General features: G+C 39.1%; 1 protein-coding gene across 1 annotated transcript in view; it reads left to right on the top strand.

The window, feature by feature from the left end:
- The window catches only part of LOC136876018 (agrin-like), a 207,435-nt gene that overhangs the window by 170,613 nt on the left and 24,646 nt on the right, over positions 1-12,176 (top strand). The window contains exons 24-25 of the mRNA XM_067149627.2: positions 6,172-6,449; positions 11,893-11,974. Of these exons, the coding sequence (XP_067005728.2) occupies positions 6,172-6,449; positions 11,893-11,974 (360 nt within the window). The remainder of the gene's footprint in view (positions 1-6,171; positions 6,450-11,892; positions 11,975-12,176) is intronic.

Genomic DNA, 12,176 nt, shown 5'->3' with positions numbered 1-12,176 from the left:
ATGGTGTATGTGACGTGCTGCAATATGCCTGCCTAACATGTCCAACACATGCTCTATAAGATTTAAGTTCAGGGAATGGGCAGGCCAGTCCATTTGCCGAATATCCTCTCGCTCCAAGAGCTCCTCCACCTGTGCTGTTCGACGTGGTCGTGCATTGTCATCCATAAAAATGAAGTCAGGGCCGAATTCACCTCTGAAAAGAGCACATGGTAAAGGAGTACACTGTCACAATAATGTTGACCGGTGAATGTACCCCGTTCAAAGATTTGTCGGTCGGTATGCCCATGCAACATTATGCCTCCCCACACCATAATACTTGGACCACCAAAATGATCATGTTCGACAATTTTCCTGGGTGCATTATGTGTTCCCACCTCCTGCCAGATGAGATTTCATCTAGAATCACTACTCAGACTGAATCGCAAATGGTGCTGCCGATGTGCAGGTGTGAACAGAACACAATGTAATGGTCATTGGGCAAACAGACCACCTCTATTCAGTCACCATGCCACTGTGGAATGTGAGATTGGGTTCCTCGTAGTCCTGTTAAATGTGGTTGCAATTGCTCCCGCTCTTTGACATGAATCCCTTCTTGCCTGTTGTACAATGTAACGGTCATCTGTTGCTCTAGTTGACCGTTGTCGACCTTCTTCTCTCTTTTGGGCACCAGTGCCTGTGGTTTTGAATGTTCCCTATGCATGTGAAACAGTGCTGTGAGCTATACCAAACTCCTGGGCTACACTCGTCACATTTTGTCCTCCTTCCATTTTCCCGATAATTCTTCCCTGTGTGAAGTCATCCAAATGTTGTCTCCGGGCCGTGTTGTAATGAATAACACCACCGCAGTGCACCAATAACAGCTTGCTGATTGACTCACACTGTCTTTAGCTAATTGCTTTATGTTGCACCGACACAGAGAGGTCTTCTGGCAACGATGGGATAAGAAAGGCCTAGGAGTGGGATAGAAGCGGCTGTAGCCTTAATTAAGGTACAGCCCCAATATTTGTCTGGTGTGAAAATGCAAAACCAAAGAAAACCATTTTCAGGGCTGCCGGCAGTGGAGTTTGAACTCACTATCTCCTAGATGCAAGCTCACAGCTGCGCACCCCTAAGCACATGGCCAACTCGCCCGGTGACTCATACTGTCTTGTACCTTTCCTTCAATTGCCTCGTTTTGTGGGGCCAGACCCATTTAGTGTTATAGTCACGCTGACCTCATGCCAGATTTCTGTGCACGTGTGGGAGATCTCTGGCAACATGTTACCACACTTTCATTCATTTCCACCAAGTAGTTGATATATTGCTTTATCTATCTTATCCTTAAGTTTTACACAGCAGTATACTTGAATACTATACATTGGACTGTGTATTATAGAAAAAAGAACTACTTTAAAGAATATGTGGACTAAACATCAATCAATCACTACTGATCTGCACTTAGGGCAGTTGCCCAGGTGGCAGATTCCCTATCTGTTATTTTCCTAGCCTTTTCTTAAATGATTGCAAAGAAATTGGAAATTTATTGAACACCTCCCTTGGTAAGTTATTCCAATCCATAACTCCCCTTCCTATAAATGAATATTTTCCCCAGTTTGTCCTCTTGAATTTCAGCTTTATTTTCATATTGTGATCTTTCCTACTTTTAAAGACACCACTCAAATTTATTCGTCTACTGATGTCAGTCCACGCCATCTCCCAGATGACAGCTCAGAACATACCACTTAGTTGAGTAGCTCATCTCCTTTCTCCCAAATCTTCCCAGCCCAAATTTTGAAACATTTTTGTAACGCTACTCTTTTGTCAGGAATCACCCAGAACAAATCGAGCTGCTTTTCTTTGGACTTTTTCCAGTTCTTGAATCAAGTAATCCTGGTAAGGTTCCCATACACAGGAACCACACTCTAGTTGGGGTCTTACCAGAGACTTATATGCCCTCTCCTTTACATCCTTACTACAACCCCTAAATACCCTCATAACCATGTGCAGAGATCTGTACCCTTTATTTACAATCGTATTTATGAGATTACCCCAATGAAGATCTTTCCTTATATTAACACCTAGGTACTTAAAATGATCCCACTCCCACTACCGGGCAAGTTGGCCGTGCGGTTAGGAGCACTCAGCTGTTAACTCGCATCTGGGAGATAGTGGGTTCAAACCCCACTGTCGGCAGCCCTGAAGATGGTTTTCTGTGGTTTCCCATTTTCACACCAGGCAAATGCTGGGGCTGAACCTTAATTAAGGCCACGGCCGCTTCCTTCCCATTCCTAGGCCTTTCCTATCCCATTGTTGCCATAAGACATATCTGTGTCAGTGCGACGTAAAACAAACAGCAACAAAAAAAAATTATCCCCAAAAGGAACTTTCACCCCATCAATGCAGTAATTAAAACTCAGAGGACTTTTCCTATTTGTGAAACTCAAAACCTGACTTCTAACCCTGTTTATCATCATACCGTTGCCTACTGTCCATCTCACAACATTATCAAGGTCATTTTGCAGTTGCTCACAATCTTGTAACTTATTTATTACTCTGTACAGAATAACATCATCTGCAAAAAGCCTTATTTCTGATTCCACTTCTTTACACATATCATTGATATATATATGAAAATAAAGAGGTCCAATAATATTGCCTTGAGGAATTCACCTCTTGACTATTACAGGGTCGAATAAAGCTTTGCCTACTCTAATTCTCTGAGTTCATTTTCTAGAAATATAGCCACACATTCAGTCACTCTTTTTTGCCAGTAGTCTCCCATGTTCTACCCTATCAAATGATGTAGATAGGTCAATCACTATACAGTCCATTTGACCTCCTGAATCCAGGGTATCTGCTATAACTTGCTGGAATCCTACAAGTTGAGCTTCAGTGGAATAACCTTTCCTAAACCCAAACTGCCTTTTATCAGACCAGTTATTAATTTTGCAAACATCTCTCATATAATCAAAAAGAATGCTTTCCCAAAGCTTACATGCAATGCATGTCAGACTGACTGGCCTGTCATTTTCAGCTTTAAGTCTATCACGCTTTCCGTTATACACAGGGGCTACTACAGAAACCCTCCATTTATTTGGTATAGCTCCTTTATGCAAACAATTATCAAATAAGTACTTCAGATACAGTACTATATCCCAATCCATTGTCTTTAGTATATCCCCAGAAATCTGATCATTTCCAGCCGCTTTTCTAAGTTTTCAACTTTTGTATCTTACTGTAAATGTCATTATTATCATAGGTAAATGTTAATACTTCTTTAGTATTAGTCACCTCCTCTATCTGGACATTATCCTGAACATGAAGCAGACCGGTTTCAACTAGACAGCACAGCACAATCAGCGTTGTCAATCCGCGCTCAGAGATAAACTACTCTCAACCATCTGTCACTTCACCATTCATATACATGACAACAGTGCAGTTTTCCTCACCCGTCTAATTCAGTGGCCTCAGGTTTAGTGGTTTTTAACCAGATTTAGCCACAATGCAAAATCAATCAAGCAATCAACCAGCAGAACACATGGGTCTATTTTGAAGTTAAACAGCGCTAAAGTAATAATACTGTAAAAATATGTGATAAAATTACAAATTCTTTAGTATTACTGTATATTGACTGGACTTATAATATTTTCTAATAAGCAATTATAAAATGTAATCACCAAGTAAGTTGGCTGTGCGTTTAGGGGCACGCAGCTGTGAGCTTGCATTTGGGAGGTAGTAGGTTCGAATCCCACTGTCGACAGCCCTGAAGATAGTTTTTTGTGGTTTCTCATTTTCACACCAGAAAAATGCTGCGGCTGTACCATACATAATTAAGGCCACAACCACTTCTTTCCCACTTCTGGCCCTTTCTTATCCCATCATCAACAAAAGACCTATCTGTGTTGGTGTGACGTAAAGCAACTTGTAGAAATAAAGTGTAATCATAATCTCAACGATGAGAAGGTATGAGAAACAACAATTGCTACCAGTACTATTCTATCTGCAGACATAATTGTTTTTCATTATTGTTCACCAAGAATTCGAGCCATGATTTTCCCATTTATTTCTGTGACTTATTTATTAATTTAGTCATTGATATTCTCATAGTAATGCACTGAGATCAATTCCAACTAAAACAAGGCAATAACATTGGTATTCTTGTCAGAATATAACTAAGTTGAATGTTACGGTTAAAAGCAATTCTACCATATGAAATACTTGTCAAAAGGAAAGAGGCCCAAATTTTCACTTTTCATGATCAGTACTATGCTCAGATCAAAAATTAGATGGATGGCTTTTCCGGCGTTTGCTCTATTAACCAGCATTTCGTCTTAGGTCTGACACTAGACTCTTCAGAGTGGGATGTGTCAGACCCACTCTGAAGAGTCTAGTGTCAGACCTAAGACGAAACGCTGGTTAATAGAGCAAACGCCGGAAAAGCCATCCATCTAATTTTTGATCTGATTTTTGATATGCTCTATTGGTGGAAAAGAATCTAATTCCCTCCATGGGAACTTAGAATTTCCATTCAGTACTATGCTTGCGATCTACCAATGTCAAGTTCCAGTGCTGGAATGACCCTGGTCACAGACAGCAGCGAAGACTGCTCTGCTGTGTTCCATTCATTGTGTAAACTCCCTATTCCTATCAGCACCTCCATAGCATGGGTTGAATAGCTCATTTACGTTGATGGGCCAGTGTGTCAAATACCAGTAATTATCAGAATGTGTATAATCCGGAGGAATGGCAAAATAAAACAAAAAAAGAAGTTATCAAACTCCTCAGTGTGCTTGATCCTGGCTTGGTTTGGTTTGTTTATTCATTCCTGATTCTGGCTATCATTTCCAGATTTACTTCTTTGCCTGAGGTCGTAAGTGAACTTAAACACATCATATCATGACAAGAAGATCATAACCATAAATTTTGTTATTATATGTAATTTAATGTTACAATTATTCCTGCAACATTGACTTTGTCTGTTAGTTTTAGTTACCACATAATCTTTTAATTTTATTTGGCTGAAGATGGCCACTAGGTAGCTAAAACTAGTCCCAAGACTGATGTAATGTCACTTACTTGATATATTGTATTGAAAAGGTGACCCTCTTGTCAATTTATTTCTTATAATTGAACTTCAATACGGAACAAAAATGTAATTTATAGTTTATAATACTTTTTTTTTTTTGCTAGTTGTTTTACATCGCACCGACACAGATAGGTCTTACGGCGACGATGGGACAGGAAAGGGCTAGGAGTGGGAAGGAAGCGGCCATGGCCTTAATTAAGGTACAGCCCCAGCATTTGTCTGGTGTGAAAATGGGAAACCACAGAAAACCATTTTCAGGGCTGCCAACAGTGGGGTTCGAATCTACTATCTCCCAAATACTGGATACTGGCCACACTTCAGCGACTGCAGCTATCGAGCTCGGTAATAATTCATTATTACCTGTCAAACCGGAGAGTATACACTTCCTCTGATGATAGAAGAATACTATTCTCTGCTAGATACTCTTTGATTTTCTCTCCTTCCCTAGCCTCTGAGTATACTCAGCAGATGGCAGAACTTTCCTAATAACTTACATGCTGATAAGAGAAAACAGTCTACGTACGTACAGACAGGAAGGTATCAAGTCGACCAGCCTTCTGTATGACCATCAATAAAGTGCAGGAACAAACTCTTGAAAAAGTCGGTAGTGTAATTAGCTGAACCAGTATTCAGGCACGGCCAGTTGTATGTTGCACTATCTTGGGCAAGATCGTTTGAAAATGTTAAGATCCAGATATGGCGGAATGGTCGAAGCACAGAAAATATTGTATAGAAAGAAGTGTTATAAACTACATTACTGGTATTAAGCCCGGCTCCATGGCTAAATTGTTAGCATGCTGGCCTTTGATCACAGGGCTCCTGGGTTCGATTCCCGGCAGGGTCAGGAATTTTAACCACCATCGGTTAATTTCTCTGGCACGGGGGCTGGGTGTATGTGTCGTCTTCATCATCATTTCATCCTTATCATCATCTCCTCAATTGTTTTCGGGAAGCTCCGATGACCCATCTTGAAAGCCACCATGACATTGTCATGACCCATATGTTAAGAACCCCAGCTCTAAACTCTAAAATTTATTTGTTGATATATGGAACATTTTTGATCCTTGAATGTCCCTTTTCTAATTTATTACTTGATTTCTTTTCAGAGCTATTGTAGAAACAAATCGAGATGCAGCAATTATGACAGGTCTAGATGGAGCAATCCAGAGACTGATAGTTAATGGCCACACTCTGGATAACCTGGGAGAAAGATCCGCTCCATTAGGTGTTTCTCGTGCAAGCGGCATATCTCGCTATAGAGGACCCCCCTGCCCAGTTGATAGAGAAGCAAATCCATGCCTCAATGGAGGCATATGCCAGCCTCTCCTTGGTCTTTACGCTTGTAAATGTCCACTAAAGTACGCAGGAGAACACTGCGAGAATTGTGAGTACACGTATAGTCATATATTTTGTATTCTATTTCTTTTACTTGTACTAACGCTAAGAATAGTGAAGTTTAAATGTTTTAAACTATAGTTTAATGTTACTCCTTCTTTCTTCTTCTTCTTCTTCTTCTTCTTCTTCTTCTTCGGCCCTTTTAGAGTAGCCTAAGCTCGGTAAGAATTGACATCCATTCTTTCCTATCAAGCACTCTCTTTCTCCATGTTAGGATTTTCAGACCATCCTCCACATTGTTCAAGCATTTTAAGGCTCACTCCCACCTAGTGGAATCGAATTATGAAGTTGCACGGATGTTGATAATTCTGTTCGATTCCATTCCGCTAGTCAGAAGATATTCTTGGCAGAGAATCCTGTTCCATTCGGTTCGATCCAACTCGTGGCGTTCGCCATCTCTATCTCCCGTTTAAACACATGTTAAAAACAAATTTGGTTCGGTTCGCTTCGATTCCATTCCACTAGGTGGAAGCAAGCCTTTAGTCTTCCAGCAGTTCAACTTCCTCCTGTTTTGGAATGCACCATCCATTTAGGTAACCTCAATTTTCCATTCTTCCATGTTTTTTTAATTATTCCATTATTCTGACTTAAACTTTGTCTCAAGATCTGTATCTCTAAATTAATTCCTATTCTCCATACGGCATGATCACATATGAAGGGTACACAGGAAAAACGAACAATGTCCAAAAATTCAAAAAATGAGTTCTTAGTTCCATTTGTTAGCTTAGTAGTGAAGCTATCAACACGAGAAATATCAAAGAGAAACAATGAACGATGTCCAAGATATGCAGTAAAATAGAAATGGTACACAGAGGAAGAACGAATAATGTATACGTGGAACTACATTAAAACGAACACAGTCCACCAACAGCTCGAATGCGCATGCGCGTGTCGCTGCCATTACCGTTTAAGGTGATTGATGGCTGTGTCAGTTGATTTGTTCTGTCTCTGTATTGTGTAGGTTTGTTACACTAATATTGTACGTAGTACGATGGATGCTGTGATGGACACTCATGTCTACAATTCAAGTGATGAAGAGACTCAAGTAGCGAGCATAGGGAATTCTACAAAGAAGAAACGTAAATTCGGTAGTGTAAAAAGTGTTATGAAGAAGTTACGAGATACTGCGTATCAATCCAGTGAAGACTGTGACTGCAAACGATTACAATGTTTTAAGCGGGTCACTGCAAGTGAACGGAATAAGCTAATACATGATTTTAATAAGTTAGGTGACAGAAATGCCCAGAACTCGTATTTGGCGGGATTAATGACCGTAATTCCTGTTAACCGAAGGCGACCACGGCAACCAGCACAAGAGGCCCGTCTGCATGATTTTTCTTATGTGTATAAAGTTCGTGTCGTGCGTGAAGGGACACTCGCTGAAATTAATGTTTGTTTTAAAGCAATCTTATCTTTTTTTGGTGTAACTGCCCGCCGTTTACACACAATTAAATCGTCCTTGGCTACAACACGACACTCCCCAATTGACAAAAGGGGAAAACATGAGAATAGAGGCAGAAGTAAACTTCCTGAAGAAACATATGAAGCAATGACTACATTTCTCAGTTCTCTTAAGGGACGCAAAGCTCATTATAGTTTACAAGATACAGGAAAAGTTTACCTACCTGAAGAACTGAATGTGAAAAAGCTACTTTTCATGTTTCTGGAACGCTATCCGCATGTTCAAATTTCTTATGAGACATTCAGAGTAACATTTGTCACAAAATTTAACATCTCTTTTGGGTATCCCCGAAGTGATACGTGTAGCACATGCGATGAACAGAAAGCATCAGCTAGTAACTTAGAAAAGGCTAAAGAAACGTCATCTAATCTGGGGGAAATAAAGAAGATTGAAGAAGATTTGAAGAAACTGCATAATGAAATGAAACTGCACACAGTTAGAGCTGACTGGTTCTACAAAAGGAAGAGAAACGCAAGAAGAGAAGCTAGAAAAGATGCAACATACGAGGGAATAGGTATATATTTTGGTAGAAATCTTCCGTTACCAAACATATCGACCAGTGAGGCCTATTATCGTAGACAACTTTCATTTTATGTGTTCAATATACATGTTTTAGCAACTGGTATGTCGGTGTTTTACACTTACGATCAGACAGTGGGAAAAAAGGGAGCAGACGATGTAGTTTCAATGCTACATCATTTCATAACAACCTACCTAGATCATTCTGTCCGTAAACTCCACATTTTCTGTGATTCATGCAGTGGACAAAACAAAAACTTCACCATGATTAGATTTCTCCACTATGTAGCAATAACTTTGAATCGCTTTGACCAAGTAGTTGTCACATTCCCAATAAGAGGACATTCGTACATGGAGTGTGACAAAAACATGGGCCTAATCCAAAAAAATCTCCAGCAGAAACTCCAGATGACTGGCGGGAAGTAATTAGAAATGCTCGAGTGAAACCTTCTCCTTTTGAGGTAGTCGATTGTAAAACAGATATGTTCAAGTCCTGGGGTAACTTCCTAACACCGATGTATAAGAAAACTTTCCCTGCTGCAACCCGGCCCATCTTGGAACTTCGAATTACACCCAGATATCCACAGACTGTTGAACACCGTGAAACATACAATGGTCTCTTCAATTCCACCGTTATTACAGCAACAGGGCGTAAGAACGTGTTACACGGCCAACATGAATTTGCGCAAGCATATTCAGGACCAATTCCTTTGCCTGAAGAGAAGTACAAGGACCTTAAAATACTGAAGAAGTTTTGCCGAGATGATGCACAGGAGTTCTTTAGTCGTCTACCTGTCGTAAAAGGGTCGACTAAGAACCAACCGAACGATGACGATAGTGATGTTTGATAAAGTACTGTGGTAAGGTGATTAAATAAAATCGATCATTACATAAGAGGACAGAGAAGTATTAAAATGTGTATTACGTTTCATATGTGTACGGCCATATTTAGTTATAAAAATGTTCAAATTATTTTAATTTTTGAAGTCGAAAGCCAAACTTTTACAAATTGAACCATTTTTAGAAAGACATTGATACAGACATTTTAATGTGAGCTATTATGTGCATATTTAAAGTAACATAACACATTAAATTCATAATTGACTGTAATGCCTTTATTTCAATTTGTGTTAATTTGAGTTTATTATTATTATTAATATTCTAAAACATTGTAAAATACCCTCAAAACTATTTTTTAACATATTGAGGTATTGTTAATGCTATATTGGAGGAATAATCAGTGTAATATCGTGCAAGTGCCCATTCTTTCAGGAGAATCCAGAGGAAAAACGCACATAGTCCTTGCACTAATGAACTTAAAAATTTATTACTAGAGTACTTGTTAACTTAGAAACATCATATTGATGGATGAGATACACATATATGTGACAATAATTTAGACACCTACATACAAAAAATTATCTCCTTAGTATTTTGTGTAGAAGTGTTCAAACTTTAAAATGTCTCTCCTGTAAAATTTGCTTTTTGTGACAATGTTCGTTTTTCCTGTGTACCCTTCATATGTTTTGCACAAAATATTTTCTTTCCCAAGTCATCAAAAGTAGATTCTATTTTCTTAGTCACGATCCATGATTTGCAGCCATATAATATAAGGATCAGATGATTCGGCAATATACAGTAATCTCACCTTGATAGCTTTACTCAAACACATACCCAGAGGTGTTCGAAAACAGCGCACACTATGTTGGAGCGATACCCCTGAGCTTCTATATCAAGATTTTCTACAGAGTGGTCGGAGAGAAGTACCAGACAATCTCATTAGCAATCTGGATAAGGAGAGAAGGGAAAGAGAAACAAAAACAGTTGAGGAACTAGATTTTAAGCATTGGAGTAAAAATGCCTTGAGCCTTCTAATGAAGCTAGGAGATCATTCCCACAAACTGCATGCATCCCAAACAGTCAAACCAGATAAAATAGCAGACTGAATCATACAGATTCCAAGGCCTAAATCAGACAAATCGGACAAAACATATTCCAAAGTAATCAGAAGAAACCTGCAAAATCTAAGAAAGTCACGCTCCTCTATACCAGAGCTAGCATCACCATTCACTGCAGATGAAGTTACAATGGACCTTTGAAGCTGAAAAATGCATAAGGCACCAGGCTTCAACAACATTCACAATGGCAAAACACTAGGAAATGGCTAGCTGACATTTTCTCCATCCATCTAACATGCAAGACAACTGCCACTCAAGTTCAAGAGATCAGAAATCATTGCTTTCTTGAAAGCTGGAAAACAGCCCAATGCCCCTGAAAGCTGTAGACCCATAGCACCATTAAGTTTAAACTACAAGCTACTGAAAAGATTGATCTTCAACAGAATCAGTTTTCCCACTTTCAAGATCCTGCCTGCAGGACAAGCAGGCTTTCAGTCGGGTCAAAGTTGTGAAGACCAGTCTGATGTATACAACAGCTGAATACTGCTCTTCCATCTGGCTGAACAACACTCACACCAAGAAAATTGACACTGTCCTGAATCAGACAGTGCCAATTATCAGCGGTGTCATAAAAATAACCCCAATGCACTGGCTTCCAGTCCTTAGCCACATCCTTCCATCAGTTTTTTGCCACAAGAACAGTCTTGTCTGAGAAGCAAATAAAATAAAGGCCAATAAATCACTTCCAATTCACCATGACATCCAGAGAATCACGTCAACCTGACTGAAATCCAGACACTCCCCCCACACTGCTGGCTCAAAAGCTGATGAAAGAAAATTACTCTGGATCTCAAATCTAGAATGAAGAATGGAGTACAAAGGCTCCCGATGAATGGAGATCGATCTTTTAGCAGCCCCAGCCCAGATTTCATCTATGACGGAGTGTATGGGTCCCACTAAACAGAGTGCACACTGCAACCAGAAGAAGTGACTCTGCAATGCATTCTTGGGGTCTACAACCTTCTCTTAGCTATGACAGCAAGCAAGAATTCCAGACAATGCAACACATCACCTTCAGATGCCTACACAGATCCTTCTCTGGGAATATTGATGACCTTCTGACAGCACACAAACAGCTATTCATTTGCTGCAACAACTAGACATCCTAGTTCACATTTTTCATCTATTAATTTACATATTGCTTCATTTCTGCTTTTTCTATATTTTTCTGTATTGTACATATCACTGTCCATCTCTACATTGTGTTTTTCCTTTCACTTCTTTATTTTAATTTTTGTAAATTATACATTCCCATTGTAAAAAAATGAAAACCTATATGTAGTAATGCAACATTATACACATGGAAGAAGATATATATTTAGTTTAAGACTTCAGTGTAGTATGTGAACCTTCAAAATAATAGAAAAATGAATAATTATGGCATAACTTTCAATAAAAATGTACCTTTATTTCTAACTAGAAATTACGTGCTTTTAATTGGAAGTGTCAACCTACTGATAACAATTTTCATATTCATTTGTTTCTCATTTCAGTTGATGATAATATGGATATGGAAAAGCCCATTCGTTTTTCGGGTGAAACATTTTACCAGTATTCAAATAAAGTGGACAAAAGGTAAATAAAAAATTTTAGATTATAAAATATACCTCTACTTGTTTCCGTGTTACTAATGCTTCAAATGCAGTCTCAAGTTAACATTATGATCAACAACTCTATAGATAATATGAAAATCAGAACATTCTAATTGGAATTGGTATACTTACAGTTAAGAGGAATCTGGCCTAACATGGTCTGCTTTAGTCTCTACACTCCTCTG

The sequence above is a fragment of the Anabrus simplex genome, chromosome 6 (assembly GCF_040414725.1).
Source record: "Anabrus simplex isolate iqAnaSimp1 chromosome 6, ASM4041472v1, whole genome shotgun sequence".
Classification (NCBI taxonomy): domain Eukaryota; kingdom Metazoa; phylum Arthropoda; class Insecta; order Orthoptera; family Tettigoniidae; genus Anabrus; species Anabrus simplex.
The sequence above is the reverse complement of the archived record's forward strand: the minus strand, read 5'-3'. Positions and strand labels throughout refer to the sequence as shown.